The 23,134-nt window shown below is 43.7% G+C and overlaps 2 protein-coding genes across 3 annotated transcripts in view; one reads left to right on the forward strand and one right to left on the reverse strand.

Moving 5' to 3' along the window:
• COPG2 (COPI coat complex subunit gamma 2) overlaps window positions 1-19,908 on the forward strand; it is a 165,025-nt gene extending 145,117 nt beyond the window's left edge. For both annotated transcript variants that reach the window (XM_024129793.3, XM_024129796.3), the window contains exons 21-24: window positions 17,786-17,883; window positions 18,642-18,780; window positions 19,066-19,164; window positions 19,628-19,908. In XM_024129793.3, coding sequence (XP_023985561.1) covers window positions 17,786-17,883; window positions 18,642-18,780; window positions 19,066-19,164; window positions 19,628-19,758 — 467 coding nt within the window. In that variant the 3' untranslated portion in view covers window positions 19,759-19,908. The remainder of the gene's footprint in view (window positions 1-17,785; window positions 17,884-18,641; window positions 18,781-19,065; window positions 19,165-19,627) is intronic.
• A 115-nt stretch (window positions 19,909-20,023) lies between these two features.
• Window positions 20,024-23,134, reverse strand: part of MEST (mesoderm specific transcript) — a 15,400-nt gene continuing 12,289 nt past the window's right edge. Inside the window, exons 11-12 of the mRNA XM_007122796.3 lie at window positions 22,374-22,437; window positions 20,024-21,450 (exon numbers count right to left, since the gene is read on the reverse strand). Of these exons, the coding sequence (XP_007122858.1) occupies window positions 21,333-21,450; window positions 22,374-22,437 (182 nt within the window). The 3' untranslated portion in view covers window positions 20,024-21,332. The remainder of the gene's footprint in view (window positions 21,451-22,373; window positions 22,438-23,134) is intronic.

The following is a 23,134-nucleotide window of genomic DNA, read 5'->3' on the forward strand; positions in this document are numbered from 1 at the left end:
CTGACACTGGTCCGGCACTGTCCTCCTGGAACCACCACATGCCCTTCCATATTAACTCACTGACACCTGACGTGCCCCAAACCCCGGTCTGCATTAAAACACTGTTCTTTTCACACACCCCTATATACCCCTCCTGCCCCCCATCCTTTATGACCCTCAGGCATTGGGACGATATCTTTGGTGCTTGTCCTTCTTGGCGCTTGCCATTGTCTGTTACCCTAGGTTACCCCTCCTCATATCAGACCCACGACACCGTCCCCTGCAGAGCCTTGTCCCCATGGTCCTCCTGTCCCTCTGTGATTCCTGCCAAGCAGACCTTTCCCTCCCTCCCTTCGTCCTCTCTGGGTGGCTTCCCTGGTCTTCCCAGTCCTCTCCTCAGCCTGAAGTCATCACCCCAACACTGGACTTGAAATCAGTCCAGAAGCGCAGTTAAAGTAGATGATTTTCTCAGTGCCTGGAGCTTGCCTCGTGACCCTCCCCCAACTCCCCACCCCCACCCCCATTAATCCCAACCCTGCCCTCCCATCCAACCCCATCAAAGCCAACCCACACCCTAACCCAGTCCCTCCCCGCCCCCAGCGGATCCGTAGTAAAGAGCCTGGCGGAAGAGTTGCACCCTTGCCACAACATTCGAGGCTGTAGCAGCGGCCACTGCTCCCCACCCCCTGCCTGCCACCCTCCACTCCTCCCTCCCCAAGCCTCTGCTCCCACTGGCTGGCCCTGTAACTCTGAGGTTCCTCCTGGTTGGCACCTCTGAGATCTGCCTGGATTCCTACCTGCCCACCTCCCCCTTCCCTTTGCTTCCCCGTTGGTGTCCAGCCTGTGTCCCTTCCTCTGCGCTCCATTCTCCATCCTCCCCTGGATGCCTCCCATCACCTGGTCTGTCTCTGGTAGGTGACCCTCCTGTCGTGCCACATCAAGACCCCATTTGGACATTCCTTCCTGTGACCTTTCCTCACGTGATCCGTTCCTTCCCTTTCCCTCCCTGGCCCAGGGAAAGCGTCTGCCTCTTCTCTAGGGCCCATGATGTCATCTCAGTGCTCCCTGGTGCCTGTCATCGAGTTGCATTGGGTCATCCCTTCTCCATAGGGGGTGCTCCCTCCTGTGACCTGCTCTCACAGCTCACGCTCTTTCCATCCCCTGCCCTGCCACATTCTTTCCAGTACCATCTGCTGTCTCTCATCAGGTCCTTCCACTGGGTTTAGTACTGCCTTCCCTTTAGGCTTCCTTATACTCCTCCTCACCTCATCTCACCTTCCTTCCTCTTCTCTGTTCCCTTTTAATAGAGCCACTGCCCACAGTTCTTTACACCAGGCCCCACTCCCCCCTCTTCTCCTTCCATCACCTCCACTGCTTCCGTCTCTCCTCCCACAGGCCCCAGAATGCACCCCTGCCCATCACCTTGCTCTCCCACTCCCCGATGACATGGTCTGGATCCACTCTTTGCCCTCTTTCCCTCTAGGCCACGATCCCCTCATGTACAGATTTTAAGATCCTCCTCTCTCTCTCCATCCCATTCTGCATTGCCCCCTGTTGTTTCCTGGATTAAGTCTCCCAAACAAGAGTCCCTTACCCCTCAAGCCTCTACCATCCCACCCACTGCTCGCTCCCCCTGTGCCCCTTTTCTGCTCACAGTGTCTTCTCAGACTAGACCTCTGACACCCCACTCCTTTTGAAGGTCCCCATCCTTCCATGTGTACAGTCTCTCCACCACATGCTAGGCCTGCACCCCCCTTTCCAGTGCCCCTGGAATAGCAAAAGCTCAGAATTGGTGATGGTTGGGAAATGTCAACACAGCCTTGGTTCTCCCTCACTCCCCTGCCATTTTAAGCATATTTGCTACCCATACTCTGAACTCCAACCACTAAGTCCATCCGAAATCTCTGAGGTTACCTACTAGTGGTTTCTCTGTAGAGTCCTTCTTAATGTGCAACGATGCCCAGTTTCCTCAGTTTTACCACAGTCGTATCAGGAGATGGACCCCATTTGTTCCTGAGGGACCCAGCTCTTCAAATGCCCAGGCTGTTAGGTCTCACCTCTGCACTGCACCTACCTTCTGGTCCCAATACCACATATCCTACCCCCCTTAACCCTGAGATCTGCCAAAGTCTCCAGATTAATAGGTCTTCAGGCTGCCTTCCCCTTTCCACCCTGAGCCCCTCACATACTCGTAAGGTTCTCTCCCTTCTCCTGTGATGCTTGTCCCTCTTTCTCTTCCCTGCCACCCCCTGAGCAACTCCCCTACCACTGTCAGTCATGAGAAGGATTCAGTACTCTTTTCCTTGACTAGCCCTCATGCTCCCAGGATGGCCAGTTTCTTTGTCCCCAGCGTGCTAATACTAAGTCCATGTGCCGTCCAAATTCACCCCTAAACACCCTACCTTTTTGGGTCCATGACATTGAATGAAGAAGGTCATTGCTTCTGCGTGCTTCTCTGTGACCTTTCTTCTCACCATGCCCCATCTCCAGCATTTTCAATGGGCCTCTACCCCTACCAGGCCATGCTCCTCTGGCCTCATCCCATCTCTCCCAGTTCCTCGCTTGCCTTACCTGCGCTGTGCTCTTCTCCCTGCATGGGTTTCCTCTGACCCTGGGTCCAATTTGCAGGGCAAGGTTCCTGGATTCTCCACATCCACTCTCTCCTGTGGGCTCTTTGCCATCCTCTCGGCACAGTGTGTTCCCTGATCCTCGCAGCAAGCCTCTCCTGCCCTGGCTGCCGGGCGCCATCACCTGCAGTTCCTCACTCTTGTGGCCTGTCGGAGCCCGCGCCTCTACCACACTCTCAGTTGTTGGAGGCAGCTCACCTGACCTCCTAATCCTGGGCCCAGTTTCTAGGTCTCTGCTGCTTTGCTTCGCTATGGCACACACAGCAACACTTTCAGCTACTGTCTGTGCACCTTCCAGCTGGATTCGGTTGTCTCCTCTGCTCTGTGCTCCCTTCTCCGTCCCCCATCCACTGCTCAACCCAGTTGAGCCGTCTCTGCTTCAGGCACTGTGTTGAATCCTCACGCTCCGCCCACCAACCCACGCTCATGAGCCAGGCTGAGCTTGCCTCCCGGGCCGCACGACCCCACGACATCACTCCCTGTAACCTTGCAGGTTTCCATCCAGACCCCTTGTCACGTACTCTTCTGACACAGCTCTCAGGGAGGCTCCGGCCTCTGATTCTCCGACCTTTTTCTTTATCCTACCCCCCTTAACCCTGAGATCTGCCAAAGTCTCCAGATTAATAGGTCTTCAGGCTGCCTTCCCCTTTCCACCCTGAGCCCCTCACATACTCGTAAGGTTCTCTCCCTTCTCCTGTGATGCTTGTCCCTCTTTCTCTTCCCTGCCACCCCCTGAGCAACTCCCCTACCACTGTCAGTCATGAGAAGGATTCAGTACTCTTTTCCTTGACTAGCCCTCATGCTCCCAGGATGGCCAGTTTCTTTGTCCCCAGCGTGCTAATACTAAGTCCATGTGCCGTCCAAATTCACCCCTAAACACCCTACCTTTTTGGGTCCATGACATTGAATGAAGAAGGTCATTGCTTCTGCGTGCTTCTCTGTGACCTTTCTTCTCACCATGCCCCATCTCCAGCATTTTCAATGGGCCTCTACCCCTACCAGGCCATGCTCCTCTGGCCTCATCCCATCTCTCCCAGTTCCTCGCTTGCCTTACCTGCACTGTGCTCTTCCCCCACCCTTGGCCCACTTTTGGGGACAGATTCTCCACACCCACCCTCTCCTTCTAACTCTCTGCCATCCGTCTCGGCACAGTGTGTTCCCTGATCCTCTCAACAAGCCTCTCCTGCCCTGGCTGCCAGGCGCCATCACCTGCAGTTCCTCACTCTTGTGGCCCGTCGGAGCCCGCGCCTCTACCACACTCTCAGTTGTTGGAGGCACCTCACCTAACCTCCTAATCCTGGGCCCAGTTTCTAGGTCTCTGCTGCTTCGCTTCTCTGTGGCACACACAGCAACACTTTCAGCTACTGTCTGTGCACCTTCCAGCTGGATTCGGTTGTCTCCTCTGCTCTGTGCTCCCTTCTCCGTCCCCCATCCACTGCTCAACCCAGTTGAGCCGTCTCTGCTTCAGGCACTGTGTTGAATCCTCACGCTCCGCCCACCAACCCACGCTCATGAGCCAGGCTGAGCTTGCCTCCCGGGCCGCACGACCCCACGACATCACTCCCTGTAACCTTGCAGGTTTCCATCCAGACCCCTTGTCACGTACTCTTCTGACACAGCTCTCAGGGAGGCTCCGGCCTCTGATTCTCCGACCTTTTTCTTTCACCGCAGCACTCCCACCTTCTTCCCACCCTCTTGCCCCCGCACCTGCCAAACCCACTCCCCACACCTCCGCCCTCAGTCTGGACCTGCACAGAGCCCTGGGTCCTGCTGTCCGCCCTCCCTCCCCCCTCCGAGCAGTCATCTCTCTCCCAGACGCTCTCCTGCACTGTCCTCTCCCGTCCCATCTGCCCCTTCCTTCTGCGTGGACACTCCCCTCCGGTGCTCTCTGCTCACATACACACAACAACTTCCTTTGAGTCACCACTTCCGTCTCCCTCAGCCTTACTCCTCCAGAGTCCTAAGCTCAGGGACACCATGCTTGCAATCCACTCCCAACTGATTGACAGTAATCCCCCTCCCCCCTCCCCCAATCATTCCGGGTGCCTTGCTGGCTACATTCATTTACTCGCTGTCTCCCTGGTCCTGGGTCCTTTTCCTCCACGTCTGACACTCTTGACTCTGATGCCTCCATCTGCCCGACTCAGGGGCTCATCTGCTCATGCTGCACCTCTCTGCCCAGCTGTCCACCCTGCCCCTTCCACCCAGTGATTCTCACCCGAGGATGCATGACCCCCAAGGCAGCCTGTCAGCATCATCTTTCAGGAATGTTTTTGTGTTTTCTTTTTTGATTTTTTTTGGTTTGTTTTTGTTTTGAGCAGAGCACTGCTCACCCTCAGATGTTCTGACAGGCCTCCCTTGGGGTCCATGCCCACAGCCCCCCTTGGGTGAAATCTACCCCCCGCCCCGGGGGAAGAATCACTGCTGTGGAGCCCAGCGTGCCTCCCTGGGCTGCACTCTCCCCTTGCCCGCCTCTGGGCTCCCATCCGTTGCCACTGACCCTTGTTCCTCAAGGATCCCAGCCCTGCCCCCACTCTGACACTGATCCAGCCATCCCTTCTTGGGACCAACACATTCCCTTCCATCTGACACGCCCCAAACTCCAACCTACTTTACATAGTTATACTTTTCATTTTCTTAGGTCTGTCTTCCCTCTTAGTCAAGAATCATTGTTGAATGTGACTTTAATTCTTTTTACTAAACTTCCTAAACCATCTCACATTCATTCCATTGTTTAATTTTACTTGTTTTCAAAGTGCTTAGTTTTCACTGTGTTAGAATAGAACCCTGGAAATCTACTCATTGCAGCCCTCATCCTTTTCTATATTTAATATTTTGCAGGACATGCTCTAACCTTTTCCTCTCATCCCTCATTCCTCTACTCCACTCTCATTGCCAGACACTTTTAATTTCTCTCTCTTCCAGATCTTGTTGAAAACTTCAACCTTCCTTGAACTCAGCTATTAAAAGGTACATATAGCCTTAACCCCCTCTTCTCAACCTGATTTCACTCTCATTCCCATTTAATATTTTCTCCTCTTCCATAAATACTTTGTATGTTTTAAGTTTATATACTATAATAAGTTTGGCAAGATTCTCTGTTCTACCACCTTATTTTACCCACTGTGCTATTATCCCCGTCATGTGTTGGTTTTACTAGACTCTAGTTTTGTCATTGTCTTTCTGTAATCCATGCAGTTTTCCTCTCCTTTGTTCTTCCTCTATTTCCATTACTACTGAACGAGGTCATTTTCGTCTCATTTTTGTTTCTTCTCATGGAATCCTTTAGTTCTATGTGTAACTCTAGTTTTGCATATCTATTTTGTTCCTCTTTCTCTTCTCTGCCATATTTTAACCCCCTAGTTAACCCGTCCCTGTTCCGTAATTCGTCCAGTACCATCTTACAAAGTTATAAATCCTTTCTAGATGTGGATGTGCAGTTTTCAATTCCATTCCATGACATCCTTTCCCCCCGTCAGCTGAATTCCTCTTTATCCGTGTCTTAACTTCTTTTTCCACTTTGCCTTTTTCTAATATTCCACTCTACTGCATGTAGTTGCCTTCTGACTTGTTTCCATCTGCCTTCACTTTCTTCAGTACTTTTCGCCTGTCTTTAATCCTGTGTCCATTTCTGCCCTCAATAAAGATCTCCTTATTGTGAAACTGTTTTACCCTATATTTTATCTAGTTACTCTGAGATGTTTTCTTATCCATACAGTGCTCTTTTTACTTGGTTTCTATACCTATATTCTTCCTTGTTCCATTAGATACAATTATAGTGCCAAACCTTGTTTTTCAGTATATCATTCCTCACATGATCTTTCCCATCTAAAGTTAAATTTTGCTTTTCCACCCATTTTCTTCTTCTTCTTTTTTCCCTATTCTACCTTTTATTAACCATCCATGTACTGAGTATGTACCATTCTCATACGCTCACTAATACCTCCCTCTCTGGTTCCTCTTTTTGTTCTACATTCATTGCTCAATCCATTTCCGTATTTCTTCTTTTTACATATTTTGCTGAATTGCTTAGGTTTTCCATTTATTCCTTGGTAGGACCGCTGCAATTTGTGTTGTTTTAGGTCCACTTTACTGAATTTATCTCTGACCTTTCTGCCGACTACACTTCTTTATACAAACGTACTTTCCCACATCCTGTCCTTCTTATGTCTCATTTTCACAGTTATCACTTTTATCTCCCCCTTTTCTTCCTTTAAGAAATGCCTCACCACACAGTTCTCTTCCTGGCTCAACTGCTTTATAAGTACAAGCAATTTTCATTATCCTTTCTTTAAAATATGCTGAATAGCAGTTTTTCTTAGTAAATGGTTATATTGCAATATCTTAAATTTGAAAAGGCCCATAACCATTTTCCTTTAAAAAAATCCAACCTATCTTCTCAACCATCACAAAACTGCTATTATAAAAACTTTTAAGTATTTCTTATAATATAAACCATTTTAAAGAACAAATACATAACTATTTAACATAAAATTCATTCACTAGTGTACATGTTTGTAGTACAAAATGATCCCATATATAAGACTGTAATTGCATTCTCCTTTTACAATGCATGGAATTAATGAAAGGTTCTCAAGAGAAATAACAAATGCATATACATTTGCAAAATGCATTGTATAAATAAGAAACTCTTGGGAAACATTTACTTACCAACTGGCGAATTGCTGGAGTTGTTCCACACATATTATAGGGAAGATGATAGGAATAAGGCACAACACATTTAAAAACCTTGAGCGTAGGAAGTAAACCTATAGATAAAAGAACTGTGTCTGCAGCAAACATATACCATCCCAAACAGACTGTACAAACGCAAAGTTTTTGCTAGCACAAGAATGCTAACTCACTGTACCAAGTTTCCCAAGCACATGGTGATATGTAGGTAAAAACTTTTCATGTTAACAAGTATTTTGGTAATGTGAGTAGATAGCTGGTGATACCTGCATTCCTCATTCTGGTCTCAGTAATATTTGCCATTTTGCGCCTTGCATGTTACAAACCCAGCCTAATTTATACATCCATTCTCCAACCAGCATCTTCTCTCCTTTCCTCTGTCCTCTTTCTTTTATACGAGTCTTTGCAGTTACTTCTTTCACTTTCAGCCAGTCCTAACGTGACTCCTTAACTTCTCAGCAAACTAACATCACACTTACAGGCAGGTCTTCCGTAACTCCTTCTGACTATTTGCCCTACCAGATCTTAAACATTCCCTTATCTTTCACCCACAGATTCTATAATATATCAATAAATGGAGTATTATTCTCTTGAGATTGCCTCATCATGATCCACAACCACTCCTCAACCAATAGCATTCATTTGCTCTACTAGAAAAAGTATCCAATCCACACCTTCTAAAAGGTCAATCAGTGGTGATGTCTTTAAGGTTTCCACCAGTGCCTTCTTGTCCAGGTTTATGTTAATCCATCTCTTTCTAACCTTTCTTAACAAGCAATCACTTCAGTCATAAATTTCCCATGAGACTTCAAGAGCCAGCCTACCCAAGTCCTGTTCTTTTCAGGGCCCAGATCCTGTTTCATTCTATATACGCAGTTCGGGGACCTGACGGTTCTGTGTTTCTTTCATTCACACCTGATCTGTCTTGTTGCCATTCCAGCTACTCAGAACTACTCTCTAATTCACACAATGCCCCTTTACTTACTTGCCATCCTCTCCTATTTTCTTTTTATTCTGTCATGACGTTTGGCCTTAGTATGGAGCAAAAGCCATTTCTCCCATCTGTATGACTATTCAAATAATGTCTTTCCCTCTGCAAGGAACTTGAACATTGCTCTTCTATCCATTTTCTCCTCTTCCCCTTTCTCCTTTTGCTGCAAACTCCCTACATTTACTCCAACATTCTTTCTTCTTTCAGCTTTGTCATTCCAGTGAATCTCATCATCTTTTCTGGATATGTACACTTTTAATATTCAGCACTCATAATTCAACCTTCATCCATCTTCCTTATTTCCTGCACTCTGTACTGAAATCTGTTTCCACCCTCCATTGAGTCTGGATTTTCCCAGGATTTCTGCTCTAGCCCATTTTAAGTCCAATCACATTTAATTGCTCTCTAACCTCTCATTCTATTGACTACACTGATGGCTTCAAATCTTTTTCCAACAAAACTTTCTGGGCAGCAACACATCATACTCCAGTTCTTATTTGGCGGTATTCTCAGCTCTTTCCTTAGCTGGTTGATATCTGGCTTACCGTACAATCCTTCACTGAACTTTTAGTTCTGATCTCTCTGTGCTCCTCATCCTGGCCCTCTTTAATGCCCTTCCTTGTTTAACATTTTGCTAAACTGCATGCTCTGCACCACAGCCTATATCCTACACTCCCTCTCCTTACTTAGATTTCAGCCTCAATTTTTTTCTCTCTCTCTTTTTAAAAATACATCTCAGCAGTTTCTCTCACAGCCAGTCCTAACATGATACTTTAATTTCTGAGCACTTTAACATCATACCTCAACAAGCTCTTCCTGAGTTCCTTTGATTATTTGCTCTGTCACATACATGAACATCTATAACATTTTTGGCTTCCATCCGTAATCACAGGGACACATTAGTCTTCTCTTGAGGCGCACTTCCACTCACTTCTTACCAAGTACACTTCATCCTCTCACCAGATAAACGACCCACCTGCACTCTCTAGTTGGTCAAACCAGCATCTCTCAGGTTGCTATGGGTGACTTTTCATCAAGGTTCATTCTAACTTCCCCCTCTAACCATTCTTATCAACCAAGCCCTTTAATTAAAATGTTCTGTTCCCCCAAAATTCATATACCTACTACCCCACTTCTTTATATCTTAACTTTATGCTATATTTGATTGAGATTTTTTTTAAAGAAATAGAACAGTGTACATATAATTGAGACTTCCTTTGTACCACTTTAGAATCATTTACCTCTTTCCCTTCTAAGAGAAAATCACTAAATACTTAAATACTTATCCTCATATATATTTAATACTTTTCATAAATATACTTTTCATAAATATTCATATATCCATAATATGTATATATTAATAATAGTTAATAATATGTATATATATCTCTCTTTGAGGGATATATATATATATATATATATATTCATTCTTAAAAAAAATTTTTTTCCCATCAAGACTGAGTGCTAGTCTACTTTCTAACTCCTGTTCATTCATATGCAGGCCTTTACTTCTCTCTAGTTATTATACACCACTCATTGTCATCTTTAACTAACACCAAACATTTTTAACCAGTTAGACCCCTTCTGAGATCTCTCCATTCCAAGTCTCTTCAATTCACATCTTATTTGCCTTTTTGCTCCTCTTACTGAGAACCCTACTCTAATGCATGCAATGCTCCCATTATTTAGATTAAAACCTCCTCTTCTTTCTTATTCTGTTATGCTCTACCATATCTTAACTATCCATTTCAGCTACTATCCTATATCATAGCAAAGGGTACAGTAGTTTTCTAGTGAGGTTTACCTCCCTAACGATTCCCAACTACTCCTCAGGAAATACAAATAGTCTTCTCTATAGACAAACCACTGGCCCATGCTCCCTAACTGGTCAATCCTGATGTGTTTTAAGATTACTAACAATGTCTTTTTAGGAGAATTCATCTTAATAAAACTGCCTTAAACTTTATTATTAACCAAGCTTTTAATTAAAAAATTTTACTCACAGCATTAAGAGCTAGTCTACTCTATAATTCCCATTTTTATCCAGGTCCTTGAAACTGTTAGATACACCACTCATTACCATTGCCTTCCCATCCAATTTGAACATTTAAGGAAATCTCCATTCTGAGTCTCTTTATTACACACCTGATCTGTATTGCTGCTATTCCATTACTCTTGTCTTCTACAGTTCATACAATAGTCCTTTATTCAGTTAACAAACTCTCTTTTCCTTTTTATTCCATCACAATCTTGGTCTAAATATGGTACCATAACTACTGCCAGTCAATAGATACCATTCTTAAATCATTCCTTCACATCTGTGGGAAGCTTCACTTTGCTCTTCCATTGCTTTCCTCCTGATCCTTATTTTGCCCTAGAGAAACATGCTGCTTTGTCTTCTGTGTCCCTCCTTTCAGCTTCCACCTACATTCACATCATTCTTACAGATTCAGCTGTCCCTTTGGGCTAGATACTCCCCTCATGTTGGACACTCACTGCTCAAGCCCTGCTGTCTTCCCTTTGTGTCCTACACTCTTTACTGCATTTGTTTGTATTCTCGGTTTAGCATAAACTTCCTAGGATTCCTGCCACTGGCCTGCCTTTTATGTCCATCCCACTTGGCCTGTTTCTGACCTTTCACTCTATTGACCACACCCATTGCTTCTAGTATTTTTTCCAAAAAAGCATCCTGGACAGCAAAACTTTATACTCCAATTCTTACTTTGCTACATTTTAACCTCACTTTCTCTCATTCATACACAACTCTGACAAAATTCCAATTCCCATTTCCTAATGTTCCCATTTAGACTTCTTCAGTGTCCTTCCATATTTATTTTTCTACTCTGCATGTTCTGCACGCTAGCCAAATTCACACACGCTTTCTGCTTATTTAGTTTCCAATCTCCATCTTTTGCTCTTTCCATCTTTGCTATTTTTTCATACAAGTCTCCTCAGGTGCTTCTCTCACTTACTGCAAATTCTAATATGTTTCCTTAACTTCCGAGTATATCTTTAATGTCCCTCTTATGGGACATTCTTTCCAATTTCCCTTTGGAGAATTCCCGCATATATCTTAGCCTTCCATAGTGATGAATGCATATTCTTTTTGAGGTTTCCTCCTCTCCTGATCCCCACTCTGTGCCTCACTCAAAACCAATTTTCTACTCTTTAGATAAGCCTTACCCTTAGATAGCTTCTAACCTGTCTTCTTCCTTTCCATCGTGGTCTTTGGCCCAGCTCTGGTGCCTGTGCCTCCAGGTGGTATCAGTGACAATTTCTATGTCAATATTAAGTGATACCTTCTCATCTGGCTGGCAGCAATTTTAACTTTGCCGTTTTACTCCTTTTTCTTTATTTTGCCTTATTAAAAACTGTACCTTATATTCAGCATCCCTCTTTCATTCAGAGACTGTGTATGTACATATCATTCCCATAGATTCAGTAATCTCTTCTAGATAAACAAACACCTCATATTCAGCAGTCACTGTTCAGACTCTGGACTGGATTATATAGTTCCAGCCCATGCAGCCTCTCTCTTCCACAGAGCTTCCTGAACGGTTCCCCCTCATAACCTCAATTCTTATTTAGCCACATTCCCTCCTTCCTCTCTCTTCTTGAGTGGCTGCAATCTAGATTAACATAAAATCACTCTATTAAAGTTCCTACTCTCCCATGTGCCAGGATTTCTCACTCTAGCACTCTTTAATGCCCTTACTCATAGGCCATGTTACTCTCCTGCAAGTTCCCCACCCGAGTCTAATTCACATGGCCCTTTTCCCTTTTTTAGTCGCCATTCTCTCCTTGTCTACTATCCTTTCTTACAAGTCTCCTCAGTTGCTTCTCTAATTTTCAGCTAATCCTAATATGACAGCTTGCTAGCAAAGATTTTTTAATTGGGATTACTCTTAATCTGCCTTTGTCTAAAGCAGTGGCTCTCAGACTGCAGTCTGTTAAAATACAAACTGCTGAGCCCCACCCCAAATTTCTGATTCAGTAGGTCTAGTAGGGCGAAGAATTACATATTCCTAGGCAGTGCTGATAGAACACATCTTAAGAAGCACTGCTCTAAACTTTCCCCCAACCAAGCCCTTTAATTAAAAATTTCCCACGAAGGCATCAAGAGCAAGTCTACTCCTGACTATCACTCCTTTTCAGGCCTCTGTTTCTCTCCCATTATATAGACTAGTCATTGCAGTCTGGCTTATACCCAACATACCACTCAGGCCCAGCCTCACACTATAGCCTTCCCCATTCTGGGAATCGTTATGGTCCTGTGGTTTTCCTTATTCCCACCTAGGACCTACTCAGAATCGTTCTCTAGTCTATACAGTGCTCCTCTTAGCTTTACCCCCCGCCCCTCCTTCTGTGTCTTTTGGCTCAAGTATGGGATCCTCTCCCTCCAGTCAATACCTGTCATTCTTCAAATGGCATTCTTTTAATCTGGGGGCACCTGTAATGTTGTTCTCCCATTCCTTTTCCCTTGCTACCTACCTTGCCCTAAAGAAATATGCTGCCTTATCTTCAGCTTCTCTTCTTTTTTTAGCTACCATCTCTGTTTCATTCAAGTGGATTCAGTCTGCTCCCAAACAGCACTCCCTAGCCAGGTTCTCTCCCCAGGAGCTGTCACTCCACTTTCAGAAAATCTTCACACGACAGAGTAAATTCTAAGGATAACTTTAATGTGGCATTTGCAAGATATTCATTTGTACCTCCCTTTGGTGGTCTCCCCTCCCATGTCTTAATTACATATAGCATAATGTCATCTACCATCTGTACATGAAAATAACAAATGAAGTTTTACTTTTGAGTTGGGCATGATCGCTATCCACTCAGCTCTCAGTATTAGTCATCCATGCTAGAGACCAGTGCTCAGAGATTTATCCTGGTGTCTTTAAGGTTGCTGGCCTGTCTTTATATCAGAGTTCATCTTAATCCATCTCCTTCCAGTCCTCCTAGCTAAAACTTCCCACCAAAACTTCCCATTACTTTTCGGGCCCTGTTCTCCCACTGTATAGACTGCTTTTCAAAGTCTGGCGTTAAGACCCATCATTTGACCAGATAGACCCATTATAAGATCTTACAACAGTTCTCACTCTGGAAAACTGTGTTCATCTTATCTGCCCATGCCACTCCACCTGTTCTCAACTACTCTTCATATAGTTCTTCCCTTATGTAGTTTCCAGTCTCTCTCTTCTTTCTTATTTAATCGTGATCTTTGGTACAAGTATGGTACCATATCCCTCCTGTCAGTACCTGCCAATCTTCAAATGACCCCATCTCTTCTGCAGCTCTTCCATTCTTTTCCTTGATTGACCCTAGAGAAACACCTATATTACCTACAGTCACTTGTTTTTTCAGCTACCATCTTTATATCATTTCTCATGGATTGAGAAGTCTCTTCTTTCATCTTGTTTCCTGCACACTGTTCTGAATACATTTGCATTCTCAGTTCAGTATGGACCTTCATAGGATTCTTGCCACTGGCCATGGCTTGGATCCATCCCATTTGGACTCTTTAGTATGTCACTCTATTGGTCATACTTGTTGCTTCAAATATCATTTGAGAAAAGATTCCCAGATTCTGTTAGTGAGGCACTCCCTCATTAACACCAGCTCTTAATAGCCACTTCCTCTCTCCTCTTTGGCTGTAATCTAGCTTAGCTCCCATCTCTCTACTTAATACGCAGCTCTGCCCTTTCCCAGTGTTCCTCCTTCTGGCCCTGTTTAATGCCCTTCCCTACTCACACCTTATATTCGGCACCCCAGCTTAAACCCTCCATCTTCTGTTTTTATGCTTCTAGCCTCCGTCTTCTCCCCTCTCTCCATGATATTTTCATACAAATCTCCCTAGGAAATGTCTGTCACTTTTAGCCATGGTAGGGTAACTTCTAAGAGCAACCAGTTTTAATGGCGCACTGCAATAATCTACGATATCTTAGCTATCCATCACCCTTTCATTTACCATCTGTCTACAGAAGGAATGGAGGCAAAGTATTTCTCTTGAGGTGTATTTCCCTCAGAATCTTCACCCATTCTCCAACAATAATCTATCTTCTGGCCAAACTACCTATTCACGCCCTCTATTAAGTCAAACCTACTCTCTCTAAAGTTGGCAGCAATGGGTTTTTATCCGCATTCATTGTAAGCAGCTTCCTAATAAACTTTCCTGTCACCCAAGTCCTTTAACAGTTTCCCTCCAAATTGGCGCTTCAGGAGCTAATCTACTCCTGCCTCCTACTCAAGTCTGCCTCCTCACACTTTCTGTATACTTCTCATTGCTCTACGGTCTTTACATCCAAAATGTGTCCATTTAGACCATTTTGAGCTCTGACAGGATTCCCCATTTGAGGTCTTTATAACACACCTGCTCTGCCTTCTGTGCTCACCACTATACAATATTTCCATTTCTCTGCCTCCAGTCTCTCTTTTCTTTCTTTATTCCATCATGACTTTTGGCCCAGGAATGCTGACTTATCCTTCCAGTTGATGTCTGTCATTCCTTAGCGTCTCCTTTCTGTCTGAGGGCAACTTTAATCTTGCTTTTCTGTACCTTTCTTCCTTTTCCCCCATATTTGTCCTAGAGAAAAACCTTATCTTCAGCACCCCTTCTGCCACATGTGTAGCATTTTCCTGGTAGGCACGTTCTCCCCATTTTTGGCACCCACTGCTCAACTTGCTTTCTTTCATCTGCCTTGATTCCCTGCACACTCTACGCATCCCTTCCTTCTCAGTTTGGTCCAGACCTGTGGGGATTGCTGCAGGTAGCCTGTGTTTCAGGCCCCTCCCTCCTACCCTCTTATCTTTCACCCCACTGACCACATCATTTCCTGTAACTATTATTCCAACAAAGCTTTCTGGAATCTCCTCCTAACCCCACTTATTTAGTCACAGTCTTCCCTCTAGTGGTTGAGGCCCGACAGCTCCCACCAGATCTCCCACTGCCATTTGCCACACTGCGTGTTCCGCGTCCCGGCCTAATTCATGCGGCTCGCTCCTCTCTTAGCTTCCAGCATCCATCTTTTCTCTAATTCTGTGTTTTGGTATTTCTTCTTCCTACAAGTTTCCTCAGTAGTTACCTCCCATTTTCAGTCAGTTCTCAGACAAGCCTCATTTCTGGGAACAGTCTTAATGTAGACCTGCAGGGCATTCCTCTCTTATTCCCTTGGTTATCTGCCTTGCTTCATTCATGAAGCTCTCATCTTGGTTACGGCAGTGGACTCAGTATTGTTCTCTTGCCATGGAAAGGCTCTCTCTCACCCCCTTCTCCTCATCACCCAGTGTTAGTCATCCTCTCTCACAACACTCAGCAATTGCTACCAGTGGCTTTTAGTGGAGTTCACCTTAGATTCCGTGTAACCTCTCACTGTATCAACCAAACCATTTAATTGAAAATTTGCCACAAAAGTTTCAGAAACATTTATCTCTATTAATACCATTCCTATTTGCTTCCTTAATCCATTTTTCCTTATCACGTATATATAAAGTGTCTACATAAAATTCAACCACTTAGCCCAGTCTGTGATCTACCATTATTCCTGTCTCTCCTTATTCCTCTTCCTCATTTGCCAGTCGCCTCCATGAACCAACCTGGGGTTCATATAATCTTCTATTACTCAACATCTATCCTGCCTCTCCATTTTTATTTGATCATGACCTTTGTTCATACTGTAATCCCATTCTCTCCTTTCAATTTTTCTTTTTTTAAATACCTCAACTGACGCATTCTAGGTTTGTGTTAATTTCCACTTCCTTCTTTCTTCTTCTTCCCCCTTCCTCCTGCAGAAAATCCTACCTTAATTTAAACAAGATCCTTCTTTCATCAACCCCCTATTGCACTGAAATACATTCTGTAGTTTTGATAGGTACAATCTTTCCTATATGGGGCAGTCCATCCCCATCATCTGTTTTCAGTATGCTAGAGTGAATTCATTTGCTCTCTGAATTCAGGCCTATTCATAGGATTCCTACCAGTGGCTTTAATTACCTCTAACATTTCAATCTCTTGACTGCCTCAGCTCACTAGAGCCTGCTGGAAAATATCTAGTCTCCTTCCTTTGAAATATAAGGTATTTCAGATTTGTTCCTAAACAAATTCTCTTCTCAGCACCTATGTATTAGCCTCTCTCTTACTGCTTCCAATTACACCACTGCCTTTCTAGCCTCTTTCCTTTAGCTCGTGTACCTTCCTCTGCTTGCCAAAGCTCTTTTGCATCTTTTGAGATCCAATTAAACTGTACATCCTTTCAAATTTTTCATGATTTTCCCAGGCTGTTAATCCTGCACTCCCACATAGCACTCTATTAAAACTTATATTAATAAGAACCTATGGTACTAAATTGTAATGTCACAGGTATATACAGGTAGATCTCTCACACACACTGTTATTCAACTCCTAGACAATCAGCTGTGGGGAAAAAGGTCATGTCTTAGTCATCTTTTTATCTAAGGATCTGGCATATTCATTTACACCTTTACATTATAAATGTATTGACATTTTCTACATTTTGGGATGGAGGGAGTTTAAAGTTAAGACTGAACAAATGAAAGTCTCACTACCCAACCTGTCATATACGGTCTTTATATCTGAGTCTGTTCTTTCCTGTCCTTGCCTATCCAAGTAACTTTCTAACTCCACAGTTTCATATATATATATATATATATATATATATATATATATATATATACACACACACACACATATGAAATTTTTTAAACCTATAAGCCTTTTCCAGACCATGGACTAGACCCTTATGTGCCTTTTCGTCATCCATGATTAATAAATCCCCTCCTTCAGACAGTTCAGAAAATCCTACCTCTTCATGAAGACTTCATTTTCCTTCATTTCTTCCACTGATTATCTCAAAACATGTAATTGCGCACTTGCTTTTCCATTGTACGACACTGACTTCACCAGTATTAGAACTTCATTCCTGACCTACTCACTAAAGGCTGAGAGTGGCATAAAGGAAGTTCATTCTGGTGACCTCTGAACCCACTTTAGGTCCACAATCTACAGATATAATACCTGTAAAGATATCGAGACTGTGATATACTTAGTATTAATTTAATGATCTGTGTGCTTTTTTACCATCCATATTTTATGCTTTGTTTGTCAGCTCCTAAAGTAGTGGTTCTTAACGTGTTGACAGGCATGGCAAAAAGCCCCTTAAAAAGGGTCTCCCCTGCTGCTTTCCTGATCTGTAGTCAGATGCTCTACCACTGAGCTATACCCCCTGCTTTCCTTATCTGAATATAAAAACAGAGTTTTGCCCATGTTGTCTTTTCTGTACTACTCTAACTCTCAGCAGGGAATAGATTTTAAAGTCCAGCCTACCGGCTTCTTTTGAGAACTACGACCCTAGAAAACAGCCTACATATGTGTCACTGATAATTCAGAACGCAGAGCCAAGGGCAGATGGTGCTTCCTAAGTTACTGATGGAAACCGTGTGCTTGCACTGCCCATTGACACAGGCTCGCCTGCTCTCTCTCCTCCAGCTGCAGGTACCTTCAGCTGCACCATGAAATTTACCGTCCGGGACTGCGACCCTGACACGGGGGTTCCAGCTGAGGAGGGGTATGATGATGAGTACGTGGTGAGTCTCCCCTGCAGAGAGACTCACTTTGACCCCTTGCACCACTGAGTGACTTCTGTCTAGAGAGAACATTTTCATCTGACATGAACTTATGGGATTGTATTCGTCTCAAACACACTACAGCCGAGGAGGACCTGGGCTAATCCTCCTCTGTCGTGGGAGTGCATCATGCCAAAGAGAATTGGGATTTACCACTTCATTACTGATTAAAGCAAAACTCACCCTTTTTAATGTTTCTATAATAGGGATAATTAAGAGATGAAAATAATTACATGATTTTCATTGAGATCAGTTTTATTTAAAGTATTGGGGGTAGGGGTTTTTTGTTATTGTTCAGCAGCTTTTACTTTGCTTATAATGTAGCCACATCATGGACTGAAAAGCCTTCACAGAATGCAGGGAAAAGTTTTAGAAATATCTACCTGTTCGTGAACGCAAAGCTCAGAAGGCCCTGTACGGCTTGAACTCTGCAGTTACGTGAGGCAATGTGACTGCTTTGTACCTATGCCAGGGCTACAGACGTTGATCTGAATATGGCTCTTGCCAGATGACCTGTTTTCTTGCTTTCCTTTGCTAGGGCCTACCTTGTTAGACTTATCGAGACTACAGAATTTCAAACTAGCTTGGTAGTAGAGTTTTTCCTAGGCTCCTGCAAAGGCTATAACACAGGATGATAAAACCAAATGAAACTAGTCTCTTCTACCTTTGTACTGAACTGAGAGGACTCATTTTCTGACCCCTGTTTGTTAACCCACTAGCTAGAAGATCTTGAAGTGACTGTGTCTGACCACATTCAGAAGGTAACGAAGCCTAACTTTGCTGCTGCCTGGGAAGAGGTAGGCGACACCTTTGAGAAAGAGGAGACCTTTGCCCTCAGTTCTACCAAAACTCTTGAAGGTGAGAACAATTTTGCTATCAGTATATTGCCTGATAGCAGTCTAACGCCTAATAGGCATATTTGTTATTCCAAAAGGACTCCCTTTTCTATAAAAACTCCGTAAACTATTTCACTTTAAAAGGCCGTCTTCATCATCTAACAGTCAGCCCATTTCCAGTCCAGTAGCCTCCCTCCACACACCACCACCAACCCCGTGCACCCCCAACTCCCAGCACAAACTAGTGCAGAGGCAGATCCCTCCGCTGACCTTTTCTCATACGGTTGCATCAATCTTCTCAACACAGAAGCTGTCAACAACATCATCACATTTCTGGGCATGCAGCCATGTGAGAGGTCAGACAAAGTACCTGAGAACAAGAATTCCCATTCCCTCTATCTGGCAGGTAAGAAACTTTCACCAGATTTCTCCTTTATTTTGTTGCAAAATTTGATAGGAAGGGATGTGCATGGGCATCTCATGCCCTGCTACTGTCCCATTATCCCATTATATGAGTTACAACTTGAAGCCCCATCAAAATAATTTGTTTTAGCTGTTTACTTTGCATGCTATTCTTAGACGGTTCTTTTAAGATGTATATTTGGCCCAAGACACTTAAATCTCTTCTACAGATACCAGTGCTCCCCGCTTAAGTACTCCATATCAATATTACTGAATACCTTCTATGTACCTGGTATTATGGGAATATAAAAGATTATTTATAATTTGTATGTAGGATTCAATTCCCACCCTAAGCACAAATCTCTAGAAAAGCTAAACTAAAATAATAGAAAGGAAATGCAGGCAGAGCATGATAAATTTCATTATTCAGAGCTTGTTTTGAGTTCTTAACATGGTTTTCCTCACAGGTGTATACAGAGGTGGCTATGATTTATTGGTGAGGTCCAGGCTGGCCTTAGCAGACGGGGTGACCATGCAGGTGACTGTCAGAAGCAAAGAGGGAACACCTGTAGATGTTATCTTGGCTTCTGTTGGATAAGTTTTTACTGGGTGAGATGAAGTTGATGTACCCTTCACTGTCAGTGGGCTGTCAGGCTATTGGCATGAATTTCCCAGAATCATACTTTCAAAAATGAATTACTTCAGAAAAGCAAATTAAATGTTTGGCCCTGAGCCAGCAGATCAAGCAGATGTCTGTCCTTGTGCATGTCTTTTTGTTGTTGTTCCTTTTCTTTTTATTACACTTGGTCAGCTTTGGTATGGTAGTACAGCTTTGGGTGATCTTGAAAATCAAATACTATCCTATGCCCCAGCTGCTTAACTTCATTAAATTCTTTAATTCACTGTGTATCTGAAAGCTCCTGGCAATGTTGGAAAGCTTTTATCCCAGAGGGGTGGTGGGGGAGCGGGAGCCAGAGTCCACTTTTGTCAAAATTCATTTTTATTAATAGAAAATAAACACTTATTCCAGTTGTTATACTTGAAGTTGCTAATAAAAAAAAGAATTTAAAATCACCACTTAATAATCCTGTTTTAACTAAGACAATGAAACTGTGGCTTAAAAAAAAAAAGTATTCAGCACCATTTGCTCACAGAACTTTCAGACTTTGTTCTTAAAGTTTCTGGAACTTTCCCATCTGTAAAGTACAGGAATTGCTGAGCTACATGAGGAACCCTCTCTGGGACAACCAACGAGAAGTTAAGCAGTCAGTATATATTCAGCCTGGTAACTTGGACTGTGCAACGATCCCCTCCTCTCCACTCTGGCTCAGGAGGGACATGCTTCTAAGCACTGAGGTATGACGAGTCCGACTGTTATTAGCTGGAAAGACCAGTTCTAACAGCAAATAACAGTAAATCTCTGGCACAGAGACTACTGTCCTTAATGTTCTGTGATTTTAGGAAATTCTGTAAATAGCTTGGCTTTAGTTCAGTTTACTCAGAAATGAAACATGTTTAATAAGGTTAAACTACTCTGCTAGAGTAAGTGTCTGCTGGTTTAGTGTCCTTATAAAATACATACATAATACGTGTAGATTAATCATAGTCTTAAAGTATACTTAGAATACTGCATTATTGAAACCAAAGTCTAACAAAATGACTACAGTTAGAAGCAGCTAATGAAACTAAATCCAAAGTTATGACAAGGGAGACTCATTTTCGAAGCTGTGTCACTTAAGAGAATTAAAGCCATTCAAGGCGAGGTGAAGGTGGCACCTTTAGATAATTCCAGTCAGGGCCAGAAATTAGCATTTCTAAATATTTCAGAAAAGTCCATAGAAGTGTTTCAAAGACTTTTATGCAAAAGAATGTCTGTCTATCTTTCTGCATCAGTGAGTAGTAGTGCCCATCAGAATTTCCTAATAACACAAAGACAAAGGCAAGTCCATACACTTGATCAGATGTCAAAGGAATGGGAGGTGGACTACTAGGTCACCCTTAGAGCTTCTGCTGGCTTTTTACTATATGCTGTTCACCAGTGTGAGTCAGGTGGACTTTTGTGAGAGAATAGTGTTTGGTGGCCAGGACCTCTTTTGGGCGTTTCTTGCTAAGTGGAATACACAACAGATAAGGGAATAGGGGAGGTAATACAGGGAAGCTACTCTTTCCAGCTCAGAAGGAGTTGATGAAGCCCATATATGCATTCAAGAAGCCCATGGGATCCTCTAGCTGTGGATAGTGGCTAATGTGGTCATCCAGAATCGACACTGTGGACCGCGGCAGCGTTTTCCTAGTGGAAGAGAACAGCATGTAGGTGAACTTGAGGCTGGAGGGAGGGGGAGGGATGTAAGCCAGTGGGCAGCCCTAGTAAACGCCCCTGTGGACATACCACACTGGAAGGAACCAACAAAGAGCTTATTCACCTTCTACTTTGGAATTATATCTATCTATCTTAGGCAGATAAACTTGCCAATTCCATTTATGATGTATACAGACTAGTTTTTAAATGCTCATATTCCAACAGACAACAACGTGAAAATATAACACATATACAACACATGTCAGAGCAGGATGACTTCCAGCTCCTTGGTGAAGTGGGCCATTCAGCAATTCACTGTCCAAGTAAAGATAACAAAGACCTTGCTTAACCTGAGGAGATGAGAGAGGGTATTTTTGTTTAAAATTAAATGTAAGCTATTTACTACTGGGTTGTTTCTACTAGGCCATGTGAAGGTATGGAACATTTTTATGTGACATAATCAAGCTCTCATATTCCGACACCTTCCAAATAAATACCTAGAGAGAAGAACAACCTGCGAAGGCACTTTCCCACAGTTCATTCTCCCCCATGCAGTCTCCTCAGCTGAGGCCAATGAGTTGGCTTTACAATCAGACTAAAGCAAATGTTTCTTAAAATATATCCACTTCCGTTCCTTGGTTCACGTGAGAGCTGTTTCTTACCTGTACATCTCAGAACATGTAGTAACCATGATAGTGAAAACAGACTGTATAAACCAAGAGAATGTATAACTGAATTTCTTGATCTTTACATTATGTGAGAGTAAGATTCCCCATTTCATCCTCTATTATGTGTTTCCTAGATGAACAGCCAGTGAGGGCAGAGACAGAGGCTAGACTGCCTCAACAGACAATCCTGTTCACCACTGTCAGGATGAGGTACTAAGAAAACAAAGACCCCTGAGGGAGACTCACCTGTACAGCTCCAAAAACTCTGGATAGGGATTCACTGGATCCAGTGGCCCATAGATAAAATGAACTAGGAAAGGGAAGAGGAATGAATTATTAACACCTCTCACATCCATTTTCCTATTCCCACTGTAAAATTAACTACCCCTCAAAAAAAATTTTTTTTCTTTAAATAATTTTTTTTTATCATAGAAAACCTAGCTTCTTTCAATAAGTAGGTTACAAGGAACATATGGGAATAAGCCTAAAAATCAGTTCAGGGGCTTCCATGGTGGTGCAGTGGTTGAGAGTCCGCCTGCCGATGCAGGGGACGCGGGTTCATGCCCCGGTCCGGGAAGATCCCACATGCTGCGGAGCGGCTGGGCTCATGAGCCGTGGCTGCTGAGCCTGCGCGTCCAGAGCCTGCGCTCCGCAACGGGAGAGGCCACAGCGGTGAGAGGCCTGCGTACCGCAAAAAAAAAAAAAAAAAAAAAAAAAAAAAAAAATCAGTTCATTTGAGACCTTTTCTCCTGTAAACAACCATTCAGTCCCTTCATCTCTTCTGTGCCCTGGACCAAAAGGAATAAGCCCCACTTCCAACATTCCATTTTTATAATTCCAGAAGACTGTCATTCCTTTTTTTTTTTTTTTTAATTTTTTTTTTTTGCGGTACGCGGGCCTCTCACTGTTGTGGCCTCTCCTGTTGTGTAGCACAGGCTACGGACGCACAGGCTCAGCGGCCATGGATCACGGGCCCAGCCGCTCTGCGGCATGCAGGATCCGCCCGG

The sequence above is a fragment of the Physeter macrocephalus genome, chromosome 5 (genome assembly GCF_002837175.3).
Source record: "Physeter macrocephalus isolate SW-GA chromosome 5, ASM283717v5, whole genome shotgun sequence".
Classification (NCBI taxonomy): Eukaryota; Metazoa; Chordata; class Mammalia; order Artiodactyla; family Physeteridae; genus Physeter; species Physeter macrocephalus.